This window comes from Numida meleagris, chromosome 1 (genome assembly GCF_002078875.1).
Source record: "Numida meleagris isolate 19003 breed g44 Domestic line chromosome 1, NumMel1.0, whole genome shotgun sequence".
In the NCBI taxonomy this organism is placed as follows: domain Eukaryota; kingdom Metazoa; phylum Chordata; class Aves; order Galliformes; family Numididae; genus Numida; species Numida meleagris.
This window is the reverse complement of record NC_034409.1, coordinates 134,067,976-134,093,220: the sequence shown is the minus strand read 5'-3', so window position 1 is coordinate 134,093,220 and position 25,245 is coordinate 134,067,976. Positions and strand designations below refer to the sequence as shown.

General features: G+C 40.7%; 1 protein-coding gene and 1 long non-coding RNA gene across 5 annotated transcripts in view; one reads left to right on the top strand and one right to left on the bottom strand.

Moving 5' to 3' along the window:
• Positions 1,786 to 10,360, bottom strand: SULT1C4 (sulfotransferase family 1C member 4). The gene is made up of 9 exons (XM_021414315.1): positions 10,212 to 10,360; positions 9,706 to 9,806; positions 9,055 to 9,232; positions 7,333 to 7,470; positions 6,777 to 6,874; positions 6,330 to 6,456; positions 5,235 to 5,329; positions 4,856 to 5,036; positions 1,786 to 4,710 (listed from the first exon to the last, which is right to left on the bottom strand). Exons 3-9 carry the CDS (start codon positions 9,224 to 9,226, stop codon positions 4,598 to 4,600), a joined length of 924 nt encoding a protein of 307 aa, XP_021269990.1. The 5' UTR covers positions 9,227 to 9,232; positions 9,706 to 9,806; positions 10,212 to 10,360; the 3' UTR covers positions 1,786 to 4,597.
• Positions 13,893 to 25,245, top strand: part of LOC110407026 — a 124,944-nt gene continuing 113,591 nt past the window's right edge. For all 4 annotated transcript variants that reach the window (XR_002443690.1, XR_002443687.1, XR_002443686.1 and 1 more), the window contains exon 1: positions 13,893 to 14,054. This is a non-coding gene — a long non-coding RNA (uncharacterized LOC110407026). The remainder of the gene's footprint in view (positions 14,055 to 25,245) is intronic.

Here is a 25,245-nt window from a genome sequence, read left to right as displayed (position 1 = left end):
TAATTTGATGCCTGTAATTCAGCTGTGAGCCTTCACACAATCTGAGCTTACACTGCTTATAAATACCAGCTGCCTTTGCAGCAGGTTATGCTGAAGCCCTTCTAGAAAATGGTGCATGACTGATTTACCTCTTCAACATCAAGCATGGGGCACTGCTGCACAGCAGCATTCCTGGTCCACCTGCATGGTGCCTAGGTCTTTGCTTGGTCTGGAGGGCAGGCAGAGCTTGGTTATCCAGCCTAAGTCCATGGCTTTGTGCCTAGCAGCATGGCTTGGTTTCATCCTATGAGCGGAATGAGTAAAGCTAGATTTCCCCAGAGTTCCTCTAGCCTCGCTTGTAGCCTACACTGAGCCAGGGCTCATGTGACTAATCAAGAGATGTGAGTGGAAGTCCAGGCTTCAAAAACAATGTTATTGCACCTCTGGAAAATTCCAGAATTAATCATTAACCTTGTTGTAAAGATAAGGCTTCTTCTAAGCATGTTGACATGAATCTTTATAAAAAATTTATGCTATACAGATTATAGGCTAAGATATCCATATCCTCTAGAGGTAGAACAAGTAGAATAAAAGCTACTCTTTGTCAGTGTTAAGTTTCCTAACCAGATAAACAGTAACTTTCAATCCAAGCACAACGCAAATAATCTGCAGTACTATCAGTAGAAAGGAAAGCAGCGCTCCTCTGCCTTTGAATGCTAGCAAAGAACGACTAGGGAAGTCATCCTGCCCCTGCACTCGGCACCGGTGAGGCCCCACCTCGAGTACTGTGTTCAGTTTTGGGTGCCTCAGTACAGAAAGGACATTGAAGTTCTGGAGCAGGTCCAAAGAAGGGCAACAAGGCTGGTGAAGGACTTGGAGAATATGCCCTACAAGGAGAGACGAAAGGAACTGGGGCTGTTATGTCTGGGGATGAGCAGGCTGAAGGGAAACCTCATTGCTCTCTTCAAATACCTGAAATGTGATTGCAGCGAGAGCGGGGTTGGTCTCTTCTCACTGATGACAGATGACAGGACAAGGGGAAATGGCCTCAAGCTGCGCCATGGGAGGTTGATGTTGGATATCAGGAAAAACTTCTTTACAGCAAGGGTTGTTAAGCACTGGAACAGGCCCCCCAGGGAGGTGGTTGAGTCACCATCTCTGAACGTGTTTAAAAGTTGTTTGGATGTGGTGCTCAGAGACATGATTTAGTGGTGGGTTGTTAGAGTTAGGGTAGTTTGGTTAGGTTGAGTTTGGACTTGTTGATCTTGAAGGTGTTTTCCAACCTCAGCAATTCTATGATTCTAAGGTAGAATAGCTCCTTCTCTACCTCTTGCCTTAATTTTTTTTTAAGCTTGGTGCTTCTTCCATTCTGTTTTTTAAATGGCTGCCTTCCACGTGTGGAAGTAAAATGGCTCTGCTAGTTTGTAAAGACAGTCAAGCTTCAGGGAGATCATGACTACCCTGAAACTCATACAGCAGTTTCTTGTAAAACTTGGTATCAAAGCAGGAATCTTCATTCATTCCAGAGGGAGGACTTGTTTTGGTAGCTGCTAGTGCAGACCTATACAGCAGGCACATGTGAATAGTTAGTATGTATTAATGAACACTGGTTTTCAAATATTTGTCAGCTTTCAAAACTCTGCAGGTATGCTTTCTTAGAAGAGAAGCAGCACTCAAGAACTTGCTGTGTGGTTGCATCAGCTAAACTGACGCAGGTCCTGATAAGCTGACATAGAAGTTGCACCTGTGTAAGAAAGTCAGTAAAATCATGCTTCTAGGTAACTGGACAAAAATAAAGCACCAGTGTATGTTTAGAGCATATGTCTTACTTGAGCTCTGAATGTAGCCCTGTCACCGCAGTAAACACAGAATCACTCAGTTGTACAAGAAGAAGAAACACTACAGTAGTTTAGACTGATGTGAAATAATGTAGTAAAACATGTACAATCTCCTTCTGCTGGTGCTCTGTGGTTTATGGTATCTTATGTCAAAATGCATTAAACTTCTTACCAGCCTACATCGTTATTAGTAAACCATCTGTATAGAATATATCCTTTAAAGCTATTCTATACATAACAACTGATAAACTTAAAGATATGCAAGTTAAAGACACTCTAGATGTTGGCACTCTCCAGTTGTCTGCACAGAAGCATATGCACATCTCTGTTGTGATACTCTCTTAACGGACACCAAAACACAATCATTTCCAGGACCTCTGAGGGATGCATACAGCCTATTAATACCTTTTCTCAGTCTTTTCTTATATCTACAGATACAGTCTTACTGAAAACAATTAATTGTTCCCCGTAGTTTTACAGGAAATTGATATTCAATTTATAACATATTACAAATGGGTTGTTCTGTCTCAACTATGCTAGGTTAAGAAGGCTTAAATGCAAAAAAATAATCCCACTTTCCTATTCCCCTGACAGCTATATTTTCTCATAAAGGTTAGCATTTCCATCTTTGAATATATTATATGCATATACGTATACATAAAATGTAAATGAGATAAGGAAAGACAGTTTTTACATACCCATGTATCCAGTGCTTATTTCCCCTCTTTTTCTTTTTTTTTTTTTCTCTCCCAAGATTGCGTTCTCTGACCTGCATTACTTATTATCTGCTTTTCAGAGCAGCTAAATTCCAGTTGGGTGAAGATTTGCCTAAGGAAGAGAAACCAGTATGACACAAGCCTCTGTCACCCTCACCATGCAGCAGATGCCTTTAGCATTTTGTCCTTCTAATAGACAGAGAGATTTCGAAAGAGGAGCAAATAGGTCACCTATGCAACCTCATAAAATGTCGCCTAGCTACTGAGTTAAGCATGTTTTCCATTTACTGATAGCTCTTATGACCCTGAATGAGGATTAAATTGACAAAGAGCAAATCATGTGATTTCTTGGAGCGACCCAAGAGAATAGAAATATGTCAGAGAGCAGGCAACACCTTTTCCTCATACTGGTGACAGTGAAATACCATGAACAAAAGCTAGAGAAGTCACAGAAACCTCCCCAGGATTATATTTAATTTTGCTGCAAGGAGCAGCAGCACCTCTGCCAGATGACTTTTTTCTCAGTCAGTCAGTTTTCAGAGACATCCTTTATATGAGGGCAGGAATCCCCACTGACCTAAAGCCCCACTAATGCCTACATTTGCATCTGTGCAGCAAATGCCCACTTCTAGTTCCAGTATTTCCTGCATTTTTAAAGGAAATTCACTGGGTTGGGAGCTGACAATGTAACTTCCACATTTGATGGGAAGCATTTTGTTTATTTCCAAACTTGATACTGGTGCCCTTTAAGGAACTATGTTCAATTTAGATATTTGGATAAATTTATAGCTTGAAATGGTCTGTGCACACTGGCAGTTGCTGCTGTTATTAGAACCCTGCAACCTCCACAGGCCAAAGAGAAAATTCCCACAGTAAACATTTTGTGTTAAGCCGTTGAGTCCAAGACAGTATTTTCCACTATCTGCTGTAGTATGTGTTGTTTTCCCTCTGACATTCAGGCTGCAAATCCAGTTAAACAGGAACTCTTCAGGGGCTTTTGTGTGTTGAGCTCAATAGCAGCACTTTAAATATAGATTTAGATTGGTAATAGTTGTCTATGATTAAAGGGCTATGGATTGTTTTAATTAATTTCCTACCAACTGAAGAAATGGCTATAGTTCTGGTGCTAAAGCTAAAGCATTATTTGATAATATTGAGCAAGCGTTATTGCAACTAAAGGTTCTAACTGGGCTGTTTTTATATTTAGTCATCAAGGGAAGAGCAGAGAAAAGGAGTAGGTGATAATGTGATACGTCTGATGGACACAGTTATGAAGGTGGAGAAGGGGCAAATATTCTCAGCACTGACTCTTGACCTGCTTCATACCAACTTTCAGGATTATCTGCAAATGTTTTCAGAAGCTGGTGCTATTCATTTCAAAAAGGCAACAATGACAAAAGCTTCTTGACTAGATGCGGTAGTGTCTACTACCTTCACAGCTGGAGTGTAGATGAATACCTCTCTATAGTCCTGTAACAAGTTTCGTCAGGTAATTGGTGTTTGATGTTTTTGGAAATGCTGCTTTTGTCTCAATGGCATTTATGCTGCCCAGCTTAAAACAAGAAAAAAATAAAATGGTTCTACTTTGTGCACTTCTATTGCTTTTTTTTATTCTTGACCAACATCTAAAATTCTTCATTGTTGTTATTTATTGATTAATATTTATACACTGTGGGAATAACATAATAATGCCCACAGCTTGTGCAATCTTTTAACACCTTTTTTTTTTTCCTGTTTGTTTCCTAATTTCTGATTTGAAAATGCCAGTGATATCAACTGCAGTTTAACAGAGACAAGAACTCAAAATATCTGAAATAATTTAGTTAATGCTAAAAGTTACTGTGGAAGGGTTGAATGGCAAATATCCAAGGAGGGAGCATTTTCTTCAGGGAGGCAAATCTACATTTCCATGTAATTTGAACATCTCATCATAATGAAAAATCAGTAATGTGTGAAATAAAGATTTTGAACTGTTAGAGATACTGTTATTTTGTGAAGAAAGAGCAAAATATGGAAAATGGAAAATGCTGATAGATTGTAAAGAATAGCTCCCATTGCTGATAATCACAATTCCGTGCGAAAAACTAGAGAGGTATCAGCCATTTTCTTCTTATAATCCTGATCAAATTTCTTATTCAGTGCCACAGTGAAATAATTCTTCCAGTCCCCGACAGCTCCTGTGGAAAAAAAAAACAAAACCAACATTATTTCTTGAAGCCCATTAACTATAACTAACTAAAGAACTATACTTGAAGGGAAGGATTATTTCAAGGCAGAAAGACAACCAAGAAGAGTCTTAATGCCAATAACAAACCTCAGTACCTTTTCTCATGAATGGGGAAACTGAGTGATCCATTACTCCCACAAAATCCTTAGTGTAGTTTGTCATGGGATTGTCTTTCATTATCTCAAATGAGGTGTTGTGTATTATCTTGCTGAGAACCTCCTGATCCAAGTCCTTCTCCATAAACTTCATAATCTTCTGAATTTCTCTCTTTGGGTTCTGCAGAGAGAAGAAAATGGGGCAAGAAGCAGAGCCAAAAAGCAAGGAAATTGCGGTTGTTATCAAGGTGAAAAGTCAGGTTGTCTGAAGATTTACAGGTACAGATGACATTATAATAGACATCTGTTGAATGTACGTAGTATCTACTGAACTCCCAGATTTCAAGCAGAGCTCTATAAACACACATTCAGGCTTTACCTCCTTCATATCTTCATAGAAGAGGTAGAGAATACGGTGCTTGTCTTTTGCCTTCCACCATCCTTTTACGTGGTCATACCAGGAACCCCAGAGTACTGAAAAAGGAATAATAGCAGCAGTAATTATAAATACCCAGTCTTGTCTTGAAGTATTCGTGTCTCTCGCATTTTCTCTATAACCAGTGTCTACGTATTTTCCTAGTTTTTAAGCTAGTTTTGAATCACTTTCAATTTGCCCTGCAGGGTGTTGGACTACACGGACAACTAAGGTCCCTTTCAAACTGTATTATTCTATGTTCCTAACTGGTTTAACTATGTGGTGTGCTATCAGAAGCGCCTGTTTCTCTCCAGCAAGTATCAAGATGACTGGCTTGCACAGAGGTTGCTATGTTCTGAACAACTACACTGGGACTGAAGGCGTACAAGTGGAGACGTTCAGACATAAGACACAAAGTCTCAATTTGGCATGAGACTTTAACGCTGGTCCAGACAGTGGTGCTTCTAGGCCTATGTACTTGCAAAAAAGGACGTATGGAAACTTTACTGACCAAAACTGAAGACTGCCATCCACATGAACAGGTTTTATTTCTTGGATATGAGCACCTCTTTTAGAAGAGGAAGAATCAGTTTCTGGGGTTGCCTGTCCTTAGCTAGATAATTGGCTTTGTTCAGATGCCTGATTTTTAGACAGGTAAATTTAGGTAAAAGGACTCCCTTAGCTCAGATTCATACTGCACAGTCTATACATAATTAAACTTTGCTCTCTTGTGTGTCATGCTAGAATACAGCCACTGAGCTGCCTTCTAAGCAGGTTTCTTTTAACTTCACAGAGAGAAACCTAAAAACCATCACATATGGTTTTGAAAGATAATAGAATAATGAGTAGCATTTTTTTTCCCCTCAAAATGTGCATGTGAAGATGTGGTTCATCTTTTAGGTACAGTAAAAACCTTGGAATGAAGACAAATAACTACTGAGACACCATTAGTTGATATTCCTCCACAGAGTGTCAGCACTGAATTTCAAAACAGATATTCAGCTATCAGGTATTTTTAAATGAACAAAATCTCTTATACGACTGATTGCTGCTCATTACCTTCTCCACTCATGAATTTCTCCGTGAACTCCTCAACAGTTCCTGGGTCAGGCAATACTTTATTCATTCTGTGGAAATGGTAGTATGACACCAGGTTGTCTTTGGCATTTCTTGCCACATAGATGATCTTCGTTGGATGTGAAAATGAAAGAGAGAGAGAAAAGTACAAGCTTAAGCACGCTGATGTGGATATTGAGCCTCTCCTGGCGTTTTCTCTTCGAGCCTGAGTAACAAAGGCTGAAGAGATTTTGCTTTGAAACTGCCGTTCTCTGATATCCAACTCATATAACTCAGTCATCACTTTAGTTTCACACAGACTTTGCACAATAAAGGGGAGATAGCTGGGAGACCTTTAGTTTTCAGAAAGATTCTGGAAACCATATTCAGCCCGCTTTTATCTCTTTCTTTCCACGTGAAGGAGAGAGATTCCTACCTCTTCAGCCTTACCTTGCAGTTTTGTTCCCAGAAGGAGGGAGGCACCAGCTGTACAGGGAGATGAGTTTTGATTGTTCGTGGAGAAGGCATCGCTTCAGCTAACTTCAGGCCTGCAGAATGACTTTTTATGAGAACTGACCTCTTCTCTAAGTTCTGCTAGTGCTTTTTTGCTATTGAAATTTTGATGGTGACTTTTTAGAAGGTCACCTTGCAATGATCATTCATCTCCAAAGCAACTAAACAGAACATAGACAACATTGCGTAAGCACCTTCTGTGCTTCTGAAGGAATTTTTACTCGTGTAATTTTACTTAAGTTTTAAGGACATCTGCAGGTGTCTTAGGTACTGTGCAGTATGACACAGCTTTCAGAGGCACACCTTCAGTAGGGCCTGTGCCGTATCTGGCAGCCTTGTATCGGCTTGTGTAGCACTTGATACTTACAGTAAAGCAGCTGAACTGCACCCTGATTCTTGACATTGCACACAGTGCAGTGGCAAAGAAAGACCGTGGCATCAGTTCTGGATGCTTGTTTTTCACTTCATATAAAATACTTTATGTGATATTCACCTGAGTAGCCGAGAGGTGAAGAATCTGGGATATACCACTCAAGGAAAGGATGGCGTTTGTAAGTACTGGCACGTCTACACTTCTCAATGTCTCCATTTTGTTGAATCATGTCCACTATCTCCTGTGTCCATGTGGTACCTGAAAATATCAGTGCTTAGATGTTTCCCCTAGGGAGAGCTGAGAGTCTCTTCTGCTAGGGAACTGAAAGCCAGAAGGATGGAATTCACGTCAAAGGAGGAAGGAACAGCACAGAGCATGATTGAAAAGAAACAGAGAGGATAACGGAGGAAAAATGCATAATAAAGAATAAAAAGGTGATTTCCAAAGCACAGTTTCAGGGATTCTGTTTTTGAAAGGTTTTTTCTTTCTAACAGAAACACCCTCCACTGCCACTCTGAGATAAACGGACATAAGACAGTTTGGAGACTGCATTATTTGAAAAGAAGAATGAAGCTCCCATACCCCAACCGTCACTCTTCCACAATAATTCAACTATTTTAATTTTTGTTTTCATCCTGATTTTGAATGAAAAAATGAAATAGATGAACTTTGAGTAAAAATTTCATACAGTTTGACAATGTAAAAAAGTTGCAGTATTTTCAGTGTTCCCTTGTGAAATGCTTTAATGAAGGTCACTAAAACATTTTATTTCGTCTGCCTGAACTAATGCAACGTCTTGTGAGAGATACAGAATTGTGTCTCTCATGTAACTCTTTTCCCTTGTAGCTGTGGTCATGAGGTTAACCACATCTCTTCCCAGGTACTGTGGCAGATGAGCTAGAAAACTGGCTAAGGGATAACCTGGAAAGTAATGTGGGCAGGAAATTCAGCCACTAATAGGATGCCTGAACTGTATGGATCTTGTAGATACAACAGAATGTCAAATGCACTCCTAACTTTATTTCTTTTCAATCCTATGGCTGAGATATTTTAATCCAGGCAGACTAAAATAAGATTCTTTTAGTTAAAGTTGAAATAAATTAAAAGCTTTCAGCAAAATATTTTTCTACATTCAAAAATAAATAATTTTTGGTAATAGTATTTTTTTTCCTGCTGGAAACAACACTTAAAAAATCTTGCTAATTTTTTATGATCATCAAATGTTACGGAGTCTGTTCCTAAATCCCCTGAACTGTACGTGTTTTTGCTCATCCAGTTTAAGTACTGAATGCCTGTTACTTGTTGCTTTCCTATATAATAAGTATAAAGGATCTAATCAAGAGAAGAAATAGTAATGAATTAAATGTCCAATCAAGGAGTTTGGTTATTTCTTTAAGAAACGTATCCTATTTCCAGATTTCCTGCACTGGTCTACACCAAGTTGTTCACCATATGGATATGGTGAATTCAAGTATGCTTACAGTTCATACTTGTAGTGTTTCTATTATTTCTCAGTAAACTATGATTTTTACTAGGTTTTGTTAAATAACTATCTGCTGATGGAAAAGTTCTACAGTACATTAGTATCTATGTGTATAGTCAAAATCAAAAGAAACACGTGAGTAATTAGACTTTGACCATTTGAACTTCAATAGTAATAGTTCGTTATTTCTGCCAAAGGAGTCAAAAGTTGCTCACCACAGCTAACAGAGCTTTGTGTCTTTAAAATGTAAGTCAGTTTTGGGATTTAAAAAATATCAATCACAACAGAAAAACAGAGTTTTCAATTCCAATAGTGAGCACTATCACAAACTTTCTATTCTATTTCCTATGCATACAAACCTGCTTTTGCATATGTTGCAATGAGCAGATCATCAGGTCTGGCTTTGAAGTTCCACACTTGATCCCATATGTCACATGTTGGTTTTGTGACAGGAATACCTTGCACTTCACCCATTTCAGGTTGGAGCATATTATCTTCCAGACTCAAATTTTTCATTTTATCCAGGGCCATTTTGTCCTGCATGAAGAACAAAAGGCTTGGAAAATGACGTGTTTGCCAAATGAACTCACCCAATGTCAAGGTCCCTTTCCATATCCTCTGATTTACTTGCGTATATTTCAACCTATCTGAGTCCATATTTAGGCTCCTTAAAGCTGGATCTAATTTGAAGAAATGCTTGGCATATAGCTCTTGGTAACTCTCAGCATCTTTAAAAACCACTCCATTTACTCAGATACAAAAAGAGATTAAAAAACCCCAAACATTATTTCCATCTTTAAATATTTTGCAAAACATATTTGTGTAAAACCCTGACTGTAAGCATGATCTTTGAAAAGCAAGAAAGAGTAATCAGGGGTGTTCAAAAGAGGTGATTCAAAAGAGAACAGAGCCTAAAACTACCGCTGAAGTTAACACACAGGACCCAACCTTTTGTTCTTAAAGAAAATAAACAGACTCTCCTGATAACATCCTTTGGGCCTGATACTCACAACAAATACGCGCAGAACTTGTCTGGTCTGTGTTTCGTTTGTGGAGCTTTTCACTCTTAGGGTTTTTTGCTGAATAGTGGATTTTGTTGCCGATAAATAACCTGGAACAGATAAATGATTAACTCAAGGCTGTTACACATTAATTATTTAAATCAACCCAGTTGAATCTGCTGCCCATCCTACAGCTTTGCAAAAAGTAGTTGCAGATTTCTGGATTCCTCTTGAGGAATATTTTAGCCATAAAATTCAGAGTTCCAGAATCTGATCAGAGGAAATTTCTGCTTAACGGGAGGCTACAGAAACAATCTCAATTACGAATACAAGTTAGAAAGGATAAAAGACAGATTTCAATTTCAACAGCAAACATTGTCACAATATTTCCTTTTGTTTCCATGTTTACTTACACCTGTTTTCACAGAGATTCTGTTGAACAGAGCAAGAAGATGGTTGGTGACTTGGCTCTCACCCAAGAAATTAAAAAAAAAAAAAAAGAGAAAGAAACTTACAAGAGAAGTTTTCATGCTTGAATGTCTTCAGTCATATGTCGTATCAATGCCAGTGTAACTGCTCAGATCTTAAGACAGATGTAGAATGAAAGCTTGGGTGGAGTTTCTATCTATCCTATGAGTGTTTTGAGAGCAAAGGAGGAAATACAGCTGCAGCCAACAGCTGAAGAGTTCTTTCTGGCTTCGTTAATGAATTCCTTTTTAATCCTGTCATGGAAAACTACTTTGAATTCTCATCTGAAGTATGATTCTTTGCTGAAAACAACCTTAGGTGTTGGCCAGTTCCTCCGGAAAGATTATTTTAACTTGTCTGTATTTTTGTCAGTAGTCATGAAATGATTTGTTTTCTTTCTAATATTTAATCTAAGTTGCCAGAGCAGTTTATTTGCTGTTAACACCTATGATCAATGGAACTGAATTAATTGGTTTCATTTTCATGATATTCGGCACAACGGTCATTTAATAGAAGTCTGAGGGTATGTTTTAATGATGGGGCTATCCATTTTGGCTAACAGGCTCACTTCTCAACTAGTATGGCATTGCAGGGTTTGGGATTCCTGCATATGAGGTAACATTTCTTTCTGAAAGTTAGGTTTCTGCCTACCTTGTATGAGGTGCTGGGAGAGATAATGACGTGCCCTGTAGGAGTCACAAACAGCATAGTAACACTGGCTGGCAAAAGAGGAATAACGACACTTTTATATCTAGTTCTCAGATACTGCAGTCAGATGTTTGAATGCAACAGAAGTTATTGTTTTCCTGAGGCAAAATGTAGGTCACTCCAGCTGAACTCAAGCAAGTTTGGATGGGTTGTATTCATAAGGCAAAATTATTGTGACACAACATAGCTATCAGGTCCTGCTTCTGTTTTCCAGTGAAGGCATGTGATCACTCTGAGTCCTCAGAGTTCCTGTTTGGTAATCCTTTGGATGGCCTGGCAACATTTATATCTGAAATGGTTTTCTTTCTGTCTCTATTTTAGAAGATATTTCACACATCCAAATTAAATAAGGATGTGGCCATCCTTGCACAATCCAACCCTTTTATGGAGGGCTAATCAGCATTCTGCCCCTTGATCCACATGCAGTTTACATTGCTCAGAAATTTTATAGGTTATATGTTATATTAGTAATGTGGGCTTTTGTACAAAGCCCAACAGAGCTGACATAAACTGTTCAAGATCACTGATGCATGGATTCATAGAATCATAGAATGGTGTGGGTTGCAAGGGACATTAAAGACCATCTAGTTCCAACCTCTTTCCATGGGCAGAGACACCTTCTACAATTTGCTCAAAGGCCCATCCAACCTGGCCTTGAACACTTCTAGGGATGGGGCATCCACACCTTCTCTGGGCAGCTTGTGTCAGTGCCTCACTGCCCGCATCATTGAGAATTTCTTTCTTATATCTAATCAAAATCTACCCTCACTTAGTTTAAAGCCATTATGTCTTGTTCTATCACTACACTTCCTGAAGAGTCCCTCCCCATCTTTTCTGTAGGCCCCTTTTAAATTTTTAAAGGCTGCAATGAGGTGTCCCCAAAGCCTTCTCTTCTTCAGGCTGAACAACCTCAGCTCCCTCAGCCTGTCTTCATAGGAGAGGTGCTCCAACCCTCTGATCATCCTCATGGCCTCTACTGGGCTCGCTCCAGCAGGTGCATGTCCTTACACTGGAGGCCCCAGAGCTGAATGCAGTGCTCCAGGTGAGCTCTCTCCAGGAGAGGTGGGATCTCATGAGAGCATAGCAGAGGGGGAAAATCACCTCCCTCTACCTGGTCATCTTCCTTTGATGCAGCTCAGGATATGAATGACTTTCTGGGCTGCAAGCACAAATTGCTGGCTCATGTTGAGCTTTTCATCCACTAGTACTCCCAAATAAGGCTGTTCTTCAACCCACTCAGCCTGTATTTGTGGTTGGGATTGTGCTGATCCAGTTGAAGGAACTTGCACTTGGCACTGCTGAGCTGCATGAGATTTATGTGGGCCCACCTCTCAAGCCTGTCAAGGTCTCTCTGGATGACATCCTTTCCCTCTAGTGCGTTGACAGCACCACACAGCTTGGTGTCATGTGCAAACTGGCTGAAGGTGCGTTCAGTCTCACTGTCCACAAATATGTTAAATAGCATTGGCCACAGTACCAACCCCTAACAAATGCCATTTGTCAGTGGTTTCCACATGGACATCAAGCCACTGACCGTGAGTGCGACAATCCAGCCAATTCCTCATCTGTGGAGTGGTCCACCCATCAGACCTGTATCTCTGCAGTTTAGAGACAAAGGTGTCATGTGGGACAGTGTTAAATGCTTTGCAGAAGTCCAGGTAGAGTCATAGAATCTCCAAGGTTGGAAAAGACCTCCAAGATCATCCAGTCCAACCGTCTACATATCACCAATATTTCCCGCTAAACCATGTCCCTCAGTACAACATCTAACTGTTTCTTGAACACCTCCAGGGTCGGTGACTCTGCCACCTCCCTGGGCAGCCCATTCCAGTGCCTAATTGCTCTCTCAGAGAAGCATTTCCTAATGTCCAACCTGAATCTCCCCTGGTGCAACTTGCAGCCATTCCGTCTAGTCCTATCACTAGTTACACAGCAGAATAGGCCAATTCCCACCTCACCACAGCCTCCCTTCAGGTTGTTCTAGAGAGAGATGAGGTCTCTCCTGAGCCTCCTCTTCTCCAGACTAAACAAACCCCAATCCTTCAACTGCTCCTCATCGGGCTTGTGCTCCAGGCTCCTCACCAGCTTTGTTGCCCTTCTCTGAACATGCTCCTGGGCCTCAGTGTCCTTCTTGTAGTGAGAGGCCAAAAACTGAAAACAGTACTTGAGATGTGGCCTCACCAGTGCTGAGTACAGAGGGATGATCAGTTCCCTGCTTCTGATGGCAGCTCTATTCCTGATACAGCCAGGATGCTATTTGCCTTCTTGGCCACCTGGGAACACTGCTGGCTCATGTTCAGCCAAGCATCGACCAATACCCCCAGGTCCATTTCCTCTACACAGCCTTCCAGCCAGGTAGATGATGTCAGCTGCTCTTCCCTTATCCACTTCTGCTCTTCCCTTATCAAATGCTGTAACCGTATTGCAGAAGACCATTACATTTGTCAAGGATGATTTGCCCTTAGTGATGCCACGTTGGTTGTCACCCTCTTTGTTTTCCATATGCCTTAGCATAGTTTCCAGGAGGACTATGCTCCATGATCTTGCCAGGCACAGAGATGAGACTGACTGGCCTGTAGTTTCCCAGGTCTTCCTCTCTTCCCGTTTAATTTTTTTTTTTTCCTCCAGGGCTTTATCCTGTTGTACTCTAGCAAGCACTACCTAGAAGAGGCCAAAATCTGCTCTCCTGAGGTCCAGGATAGTGAATTTGCTGGGTGGCCTCTTGAGCTTCACATCCCCCAACAGCCTCTTGTTGGTGAGAGCAAGCACCAGCAAAGCATGTCTCCTTGTTGGCTTCTCAATCACCTAGAAAAGGAATTTATCATCAACATTGTCCTCAGCTGGGACTGAGTTGATTTTCTTCATAGTGTCTGATAGGATGCTGTGGTTTTGCTTTAGGAGAGAAACAATGTTGATTACACCCCGATGTTTTAGTTGTTGCTGAGCAGTACTGTACAGAGCCAAGGACATTTTGTTTTTTCCACTTCTTGTACTGCCCTGCCAGCAAGAGTGCTGGGGGAGGCACAAGGAGCTGGGAGGGGCGGAACCAAGACAGCTGTTCTGAACTGGTCAAAGGGATGTTCCATACCATATGACAGCATATGAAATGACTATAAATCTGAGAGAAGCTGACCAGGGGACAGCTGCTACTCAGGGACTGTCAGGGCATTGATTGGAGGCTGGTGAGCAATTGCTTTGTGTATCACTTGTTTTGAAAATATATGTATATGTAATTATTGTTACTGTTATTTCTCTGTTCCATCTTAGTAAATAGTTTTTGTCTCAACTGATTCTCTCCTCAGCCCTCTGGGAGTGGGGAGTGAGGTGAAAGGCTGTGTGGTGTTTAGCTGTTTGCTGGTGAAGGTGACTTACTCAAATGTAAGGTTTTACAGAGGCTCCCAGTACAGGAGAGTACATGGCAAAGCTATGCTGGTGAAGATAAAAAAAAAAAAAAATAAGAGCAGATGAATGCAGGACTGTGCAAACAAAATGAGGCAAGTAGGGCAGATGTGCAAACGTGAGAGAGTAAGGGAAAGAGGAAGGAATAAGATGATGAGTTTTTCAGTGCAAGTCATAGGACAGAGTTAGCGAGTTCCCACTGAGGAGATGAAGGAGGTAATGAATTGGCAGCATTCCCTGTACAATTTCAGGAAAGTTTTCCAAAGTATTGGGTAATAATCAAAGTAACAAAAAAAAACTTCCTGATTGGCTTTCAGTCAAATGCTTCATTATTTTCTGTCTCTGACACAACTGTTTTGTTCTGAAGGCTGGCTGCACCAGAGCTAACAAACAAGACAGAACTAGCACAGAACATATAGTTAAGGTCTAACGCTTCTTTTTCTATTTCTCACATTATTCTTTTACTGCTGTCATTCTCAAGTTTTGTAATCCTGCTCTTTTCCTCTCTGTAGAGGCCCATGCCCATTTTGCTTATCTTTCTCACACCTGTATCTGAGGGCTCATTTGTTAGTTCAAAAGGGCGTTCATGCCTCTTTTAGTTATGCAACTATCTCGATCATGAAGTAATCACCGAAGTAAATCAGCTGAATTTGCTGCCTGAACAAAGAAAAGCCCAAGAGCTCCTTATCAGGTGGTTCTCTTTTATTGCAGCTGTGAATCTGAAGCCTACGAATAGCTCACTGTGCCAGATAAGCTCAAATCAGGTCAAAATGCTCTACCTGCAGCTTTAAAACTGCTTTCAAAGTAGGCAACGGGTGATAGGTTTATCCTGCGGTGCAGTAGGGAGCTGAGAGGGGGGGGGAAAGACAGACCAGAGGTAGGGTTTCTGTATTAATATCATGGCTTTGTTGGGCCATTCCAAAAAGACACCAGTCCCTGTCTGTAAAGGGCTTCTTCCCGGTTTTCGTTGGCCTCTTCCAGAGTGCAAACTGCTGGCAGATGTTACCCCTGTAAAACATACTGGATTTATTTTATTTTAGCCTGGCTGAAAGTGCTTAGATCTTTACCTAGGAATGGAAAGCTGCAGGCTGTTCATCAGAGATGGTAACGGGAGGAGGCTGTGGGGTGGCTCACACATGAATGTGAATGAGGGACATGTTGGGCTATCTTTGGAACTATTCTTGACATAATGGCATTGTGAATAAGGGTGGGGTAGTTTGCATTGGGTTTCATAGTCACTGGGCTTTCAGAAAGCCCAGAAATCTGTATCTAATAGCCTTTAAAGGGAGCACAGAGGAAGAAGAGAGACACCTTTATCTTAGTTTTGTCTTCTCCCTTCTTTGATCTACATATGGCAAGTCAACAAGTTCTTATTTATTACCATGGGTTAAATGTGTATGAATCTCTCAGTTCTAGGTAAAATTCTCTTTTCAGCACATGGAACAGCCACGAAGATATTCAGGAATACAACTGCACAGGATAACCAACTTCCTTCTGTGGCTGCTCACAGAACTTACTGGACTGCCTCCACTTCTCCTCAGTCTGAGGATTCACCTTATCCTTTCAGGGATAATGGGACATTTGCAACATTTTCTTGCATACTTCTATCCAGTAGCATAGAGTTAACACTGCTTATTCTAATTTTAGCTTGATGTGAACTGAAAAGCAGAAATGTATGGCTTGGAGGCTCATATCTATTTGGCTATTAGTACATGCTGCTGCTGTGCTTCATGGCGTTCCACACCTGCATTGTGCTGCTCTTGACATTAGCATCACTTAATATGAGCAGAGACATTCATACGTTAATGAATAGAACACCTGAAAGAAGTGAAGTAGACTAATAAAGACATTGTTTCTATTGTTAGCTCTCCAGAGGTTAAGTCCGTGATGTTTTTTTCTGTTCTTCCAGTGAGATCTCCTTTAAAATCTCTTTTACTCCTTTTAAATATAGCAGTTACGGTATAGGTTTTGTAGCTTGAAAAAAAAAATGGAAAAGGGATAATCTGTAAAGTGAAATAGGTTTTCAGTTTCTATCTGAAGCTTTTATTTATTTTTAATAATAGTAGAATTAATGATCTTATTGAAGTAGAATCATAGAATCATAGAATTAGCTAGGTTGGAAAAGACCTACAAGATCACCTAGTCCAACCATCCACCTACCACCAACAACCCCACTAAACCATGTCTCCCAACGCTATATCTAAATGTTTCTTGAACACCTCCAGGGACGGTGACTCAACCACCTCCCTGGGCAGCCCGTTCCAGCGCCTGACCACTCTTTCAGAAAAGTAGTATTTCCTAATGTCCAGCCTAAATCTCCCCTGGCGCAACTTGCAGCCATTCCCCCTTGTCCTGTCACTAGTTACAAGAGAGAAGAGGCCGACCCCCAGCTCACTACAACCTCCCTTCAGGTAGTTATAGAGAGCGATGAGGTCTCCCCTGAGCCTCCTCTTCTCCAGACTGAACAATCCCAGCTCCCTCAGCCGCTCCTCATAAGGCCTGTACTCCAGACCCCTCACCAGCTTCGTTGCCCTCCTCTGAACACGCTCCAGGGCCTCAATGTCTTTCTTGCAGTGAGGGGCCCAAAACTGGACACAGTACTCGAGGTGGGGCCTCACTAGGGCTGAGTACAGAGGGACAATGACTTCTCTACTCCTACTGGCAACGCTATTTCTGATACAAGCCAGGATGCCATTGGCCTTCTTGGCCACCTGGGCACACTGCTGGCTCATGCTCAGCCGAGCGTCGACTAATACCCCTAGGTCCGTTTCCTCCATACAACTTTCCAGCCACTCTGCCCCAAGCCTGTAGCATTGCCTGGGGTTGTTGCGGCCAAAGTGCAGGGCCCGGCACTTGGTCTTGTTGAACCTCATCCCGTTGGCTTCAGCCCAGAGATTCAGCCTGTCCAGATCTCTCTGTAGGGCCTCTCTACCCCCAGGCAGATCGACACTTCCTGCCAGCTTGGTGTCGTCTGCAAACTTACTGAGGGTGCTCTCAATGCCCTCATTCAGGTCATCAATAAAGATATTGAAGAGGACAGGCCCGAGCACTGACCCCTGGGGAACACCACTCATGACTGGTCGCCAGCTGGATTTAACTCCATTCACCACCACTCTCTGGGCCCGGCCCTCCAGCCAGCTCCTTACCCAGCAAAGGGTGTACCTGTCCAAGCCACAGGCTGCCAGTTTCTCCAGGAGAAGTAGAACAAGCACATCTTATTGTAGACAATTCTGTGACTGGATTTCTGGAAATAGATTCTCTTTCATTAAATAATGGAATGCCTATTATTTGTGTAATGCAGTAGCTCTTTTTACCATACTGTTCTTGCAATGAGTGTTTTGGGGATCATACGTTTATAAAGAAAGAGCACATGAAGCAATGCAGGTAACTCAACAACTCACTGAGTTACATCAGATTTTAAAAACATCTGATAGAAAAATGGGTCTTGGATAAGAAATCCATTTCAGGTGAATAATTCTCAAACAATTTAAAGACAAGGAAGGCTGCTGTTCTATTTTTAATGAAAGATTTGAATCCTTTTGCATTTTAAATTTAACCAAGAATCACAGTAGGACTTTGAAATCATGTTAGAAGAAAGAAAAAAGTTGTTTTCTGTTGTTATTTATAGAGTGCAACTCTTGAAGTGGGATGAAGGCTGCAAATTCAGCATTAATATCCAGCGCTATAAGGTGGTTTTAAGTATGATTTTCATCAGGTTTTTTGTTCTTAAATTTATCTGCCTATATGATCTAGAAAACTATGTCTTAAAAAATAAAATCACTTAAAAAATCTAAAGCTGATACATTTGAGTTAAAAAACAAAACAAAACAAAACAAAAAGAAAAAAAAATATTTATATAAAACTCTGGTCTCCCTCTGCTGGACAAAACACAGACTTTGTTCCAGAAGATGTTAAAATCATTTGAACAAAGTTACATATCGAAATCTTTAGATACGCAGCTCTATTAGTCATCCAGAAACATGCACATCCTGGAAAAATGAAAGAACATGCTGCACAAGCCAATTTTCAGTTTCAGGCTTTTGGAATTTTAAAGCTGATTGCCCCTACTCACCTCTCGTTGACTGAATAAAATGGACCTGACTGCAGTTGGCGAGCAACTTCAGGCAATTAAAGCTTTTGGTGTTGTGGAACTCGGCTAGAGATAAACACAAATATGAGGAGATAAAATGAAACTGAGGGGAGAGGCTGATTCACCAGAGGGCTGTGCTGCTGTGCAGAAGGACCTTGGCAGGCCAGAGAGGTGGGCTGATAGGAATATCATGAATTTAAACAAGGAAAAGTGCAGGGTCTTGCGCCTGGGCAAGAACATCCCCAAGCACAATCACACACTAAAGGCCGCCCAGCTGGAAAGCATCTCTGCAGGGGAGCACCTGGGGGTCCTGGTGGACACCAAATGGGACATGAACCAGCATTGTGTTGTTGCCACAAAGAAGGTCAGTGGTATTCTTGGCTGCATTAGGCAAAGTCTTGCCAGAAGGTAATCCTTTGTCTCTGCTCAACACTGGTGAGGCCACACCTGCAGTGCTGGGTCTAGTTCTGGGTCCACCAGTACAGACCTGGACATACTGGAGAGAGTCCAATGAAGGGCCACTAAGATGATTTGGGACTGGAGCAACTCTCCTGTGAGGAGAGGCTGAGAGAGCTCAGACAGTTCAGCCTGGGGAAGAGGAGGTTCAGAGGGTTCTCACTAATGTACAAATATATGGAGGAAGGGTGCACAGAGGTCGCAGCCAGGCTCTTTTCAGTGGTGCCCAGTGCCAGGACAAATGACCATGGGCACAAACTGGCACAGAAAAGGCTCCCTCAGAGCACCAGGAGCACTTCTGCACTGTGCGGGTGATGGAGCACTGGCACAGGCTGTCCAGAGGCTGTGGGGTCTGCTCCTTGGGGATCTCCAGCAGCCACCTGGCGGTAGTCCTGGGCACCCTGCTCTGGGAGGCCCTGCTGGAGTGGGGGTGGGCCAGAGGGACACAGAGGTGCCTTCCCACCTTAGTCATCCTATGGTTTTGTGCTCTGTGTCCTGTCATAGACACCTGGCCCATATGTTAACAAGAACAATCTTGTAGATATCTTCAAAACTTGAAACAGTACCACCGATCTTGTGATGGTTAGTTAATGGAAGCCTGAGTTTCAGCTGTATATGGTTGAGATAATCATCATGTTTATGTAATAGCAAAACAAATATTAAGGGTAATTTTAATTGTAAACGTGAAATGAAAAGTATTTGATTGAGCAAAGCATTTAATCTAAGTACATAAGTGTGGTCTGTACCAATAAGGCACTTATGCTCCATTACCATCACTCTGCAGAAATTTCTTTAAGTATCCTCTCTCCAGCAGAGTTTCCTGTTAGAGAAGGTGTTGAAGCCCATGATTTATATAACTCTGGCCAAGCCCTTCACTGTGTTTGGTCACAGTCCTATTAATAAACAACCTTATTGTCATGAGCATGCATAGTTGGGTGATAAATTTGAATTGGACTCCTATAGCTTTTTCAAATACATTTACCAAGAAAATATCCATATGAGATGCTGCACTGTCACGCTGTCAGAGGCAGTACATGCTTTTGGCATTGTTTCTGGAAATTACTTTTTAGAAATAGACGGTCAGGTATTCACCATGCAAGATAACACATTCCCACTTGTAAATGAGATTTGCTTTAGAGCCACAGGAAGAAAACATAAACTTGTAATAAACAGTTCCAGGCTTTGGTGCCCTTTTTATATATGAAATGATGGAATTTACTTACTTCCAAACATTACTTAGGATGTTAATATCTGATTCCCAGTTGTCTGCAGGCTCCACTTTGCTAACAAGCTCAGTATGAACAATATTAATGGAGGCACCATTGCTTGATATAAATGGATAGAAACGTGTTCACGTGTCTCAGGCTGGAACGTCAACATGGTTGTTTCTTCAGGCAAAAATCCACATTAGAGAACATGGGTGCACTTCTCAGCTTTAAGTGCCTGGCACAGCTCTATCCTCATTTCTTCTCAGAGGAAACCCCAGAATTTGTGCCAGATGTTGCAGGAGTCTAGTCCCCCACTCCTACTGTGATGAGCAACCAGAAGTAAAGACAGATGGAGCCCAAGAACAAATTTATACAAAGAGCTTATGGATCACAAGTGAAGGGTGTGTCCAAGATTCCAGGCTGCAGGCATACATGGCTTGATGAGCTAGTGCTAAGTGGGTGGTTATGGTCGTTTTCCTCAGAGCAGTGCTAAGCGGAAAAGTCATTTATTTTCTTCAGCCTTTCCTGTCAACCTGTCCTGCAGCTGCCAAATTACAGTAGGAGAAATACTTTTTAAAATATGCACTTTCAAAAATAATGTAAGTTGTGCACCCTGTTGATTCATTTTTATCAACAGATGAATCTCAGTTTTAAAGCTGGTTCTGGGATTATAATTCTTCTAAACAGAATATGGTGTCACATATTGAGTCTATGGATCTAAATACAAGCTTCATGCCATGCTAATAGCTGGGGATTCTTTTAGCAAATGTCTTGATGAGCTGATGTAAAAACACTTCAATCCAAATATCTACTTTGTGGCATGGCTACTTGCAAACATCTCTACATGCATTAGGTGAAGGTTTTGAACAGGCTCTTTGAATGAACACTTTATTAAGCCTTCTTTTTGGATGCAAGAAAACTGTTTATTAAGGGGACTTTCAACTGGCATTTCTATCTAAGCTCTCGATTTGACCGCTTATTCAGTGTTTGTATCAGAGCATCAGAACAAAGAGTCTGTGAACCAAGAAAAACGGATTTGCTCTTAAATCTCTCGAAATACCTCTGTATCTTCTGTGCGCTTACACAGGATGTGATTGAGACAATATAGGTCCACTACTTTGGGTTCACTAAATAGAGGTCCCTTGGGGCTACTGGCAACAACATCTTCCCCACAGGCTGTGTGAAACTTGGTCAGAGCAAAACAAAATCAGACTTGTGCAAAGGTGGTCATTTTTGCAATTATTTCCTGAGGAGAACTACTTCATTACAGCTGAAGACTGGGGATTAAAAATATAATTGTTGGCTCTGCTTGTGGTCTAGCAGGATGCTCAAGTGCTATCCTGTGCTACTTTAGGCACTAAAACCTCTTGACCTTCCATCTGGAACAATTAAATGGAGTTTTGCGTAAGAGGCACATCTGCTACTCAAGCTGGGACTTTGTTGCATGAAAACTGCCATTCCCAGTTCAGAAGACATTTGCTTATCCAACCAAGTTAAAACTCCAGTTTCCTTTTTACAAACATCTGTTTGGAGACAGTGAAATCTCCCTGCATGTGAGGCATCAGAAAGCTGCTTCAGACATTTTCATGCAGTAGCCAATTTCCTATATGAAATTCTGCAAGTCCAGTGACATTAGTTACTCACTCTAGTGTTGCTTGGTTCTGTGAAATACTTATATGACTATTTCGTAAATGGAAGAAAGTAGTCCAGATACTACAAAAAAGAAAAATTTGAACACACATAGTATAATTTATTCAGTACAATAAGTCCATGTGTCACAATTCTTGTTAGGCAGCAGAAAGAATATTGTGTGAAATACCTGAATAGTAAGAAAATCTTTCTAATAGTGTTATAAAAATTACTCTCTTGGCAGTGGCTGTCTTTATGTATGGTTGTAAAGAGACCTTACTCAGATAAACGCAGTGCAGTGTTGGAAAGCAAAGCTGTAAAAAATTTTAGTAGCTTTTCTTGTGAGTGTAAAAATTAAATTATTGCCACCAATATTTTATCAGAAACATTCATCAACAGTGTGAAATCTGATACTCTCCATAAGTAAAGAAGCATTATTTTTACTTGCCAATGTTTTCTGTTGTGGGAAGCCCTCATCCAAGCACCTTCATGTCCTCCAGAGCTTGTCCATTGTGATGCTGGTGAGACTGATGGAGGTGAGAATATTTAAGCGAAAAAATTGTATCCTCCCTCTTAAAATATTTCTTTAGATTATCTTATCTTACTGATGAAATCTACTCAGTGTAATGGATGTGTTCCTCCTCTCATTTGGCCACTCTTTCAGAGATGACAACATTCACATCAACAGAATTACAGTGGTAGATATCGAGGAGGAGATGAGCTGGTCTAAGGTTCATAGAGTCCATTGATACTACCATATACATTTCTTACCATAGGCTGACAAATCAGTTAACCTCTTTCCTTCAGGCAGCTGATAAAAAATTAGATAGCAGTGTTCACATTTTGTGAACTATTGATACTGTTCTGGCATGAGTGGTGCTTCAGTGCTACACAGCAGGCTTGGGACCATGATATTTGTTGTGAGGACTTCAAACTGGAAGAAGCTCTCATGCTTTAAGATGTAACATTGAGGCTTAAAATGTGTATTAGTTTTTCACTTTAGGTATAACAGCAGCAATAACAAAATCTTGAGGTGTTGAAGGCTCTATTTATAAACTGGCAGCCAGAAGGGCCTTCAGAGTGCTCACATCACCAGCGTGTGGGTGCATTTCATCTGTTCTTGTGTTACTCTTGGGTAGTAGAAAGACTATAAGAAAAACCTTTTCTGAACATCTGGTCTGTATCTGTCAAGACTGACAGGTTGTCTTCTTACACTGGAGTACTGCAGCTGAGTGCTATATATGCAGTTATTCCTCTCCATACTGGCTGCAAAGTACAAAAATTTAATATAAGTGATAAAATTTCATCTAAAAATCATTTTACTCCTCCAGATTTTAATTTGTGTGAATATTCACATTAAAAAAACTGACATTGCTAGGAAAATAAGATACGACTTGTGTAATGTTAGATATTGCAATGAGGCATCCATTAGAGCTTACTATGACTGAGTATCACGCAGATAAACACTGTATTAAATGATTCAGACATTTTGGGCAGAATTCCTCCAGATTTTAGTAGCAACTGTTTGCCAGATGTTCTCTCCCTTTGTGCTTGTAAAACTACATATGCGTGATATCAGCAGTCTTAGATGCAGCTGCATTGCCTTGGTGGACTTCTGCCTCTCTTCACTGACAACTGAGGCAGCTAAAACAGATTCCTAATGCAGGCACCCTTTAAACTTCCTGGCAAACTAGGTCCAGACTGCAATATGCCTTCCAATGAAATAGATTTGGAACTGTGTATTTTAAGTGCTCTCACCCACAAATCCACATATAAGGCATAGTGATCTATGAACAAAGAATATGTAGAAATAGCACTCTAATATTTGTAGTCTGACTGTTGAATAGAAGATATAAAAGAAAAACTACATAAATGGTCTAATTTCTTAAGAGTGTGTCTAGTACTGCTGCCATAATCATGTAGAGCAATGTATCCATTAATTTAATGGGAGAAGAACTAGGCTGTGATGGCAGAGTTTTCCAAAACATTGCAGTGTGTTAGGCTTTAAAAGGTCTTATAAGTATCTGAAAATTCTGCACTGAACAGACACTGTTAGGCAGTGCTTAACAGCATGTCTGGTAGAGGAGAGTTCTCTTGTCTAGAAATTGTAAAGAGATTAAAATCAAACGTTTTGAAGAGTGATGTCCTTATAACAACTGTGGTTGAATTTTAAGGATTGTGCAATTATGACCATCAGTAGAATACATTTCATTTTACACGTGGAGAAAATCCATTCTCTCATGATAACCAGCAGCCCTGATACAGGATGAACGCACCTCCTATTTGTAGTACTTCAGTTCATATATGCTATTCAGCAGTATCATTAATTTTTTTCCCTACTTTTGTACCACATGTGAGGACAGCTGCTAATGCTGGGATTTATTTTTCTTTGCTTTAATGAAGATGTTTCCTCTATAGAACATCCAAGAGGTAGCAAGACCTACCTAAAAGAGATGTGAATTATTTAAGGATAATATACTAGATTAGGAATTTTTAATGTCAAAGAAATATTTTGAATGCATTGCCTGCATTTGTCAGACTCATTTTGCATGCATTGAATATGGAAACTGTCAAATGTGTTGAAAGTCTGACATTTTTCTAAGCTAAGTATTTTGTTTTTTGACAGATCAGTTTGGTTTCTCAGTCCTGCATCCTTGCTTCACTGAGCAAAGGATGGCCTATGTTTGGCTTAGTTCATTTTGAAGTCTCCAGTGGTCGTAACCCATAAACCTGAGTGACACAGGGCCATCAATCAACACAAGACGACTCTTGTCTAAGCTTTGAATTCTTGAAGCTATCTTTGCATATGATGTTCACAGTGCAACTTGTGGAATACCAATCATTTTTTATAATGTGATAGTGGAGCTGTGAGATTTGAGTTCCTACCCACATCTCCAGAATCTGAACATTTAGCTGGTGGGTGACCTACTTGACAGCATTATTTCCTCAGCCACAGAGTTTTGCATGTAAGAATGAATGTCTCTAAGCATTCTTGAGATGTACTTAAATGGGATTGCATTTAACCAATGAGCCATGATCAGTCCTTTGGTGGCTTAACAGACACACTCTAAAGGTGATTTTCTTCAGATTCAAAATTAATGTCACTAAGTGGTAGTTAAAAGGTGGCAAATTAAAACAGTGATAGAGTCTTCTTACTATTTGTGTGCATCTATGTTCATTTCCAGATTTTACATTACTGTTTGTTGTTCCTTCCCTATAGATTTTCTAAGGTAACTGAAGGAAAACACAATCTCTTGGCTCACATAAACCATTTAAAAGTGCTAACCTAAGCAGTACAGTTAATATTGCTCTATTCCAAAAACTAGACCTACAATTTGCCAACACACTCAGCTGTGATTTATTCTGTCAGGTTGGTGACTGTTATTATCAAGCAGCTTAGGAGTTTCTGTGAGTCCAGATAGTCGATTTGAGAAATTTGTTCAGAAATACTAACTGCTGTTAAAAATTGCACCATGTAATCTCCAACTATTATGAGGAAAGACAGTTGAGATGGGAATAACAGTTTTGTTTAGGATTCAGCAGGGAAATTAGGTAAGTGGCTGATTCAGTACTTTCTGAAATCCCATAATG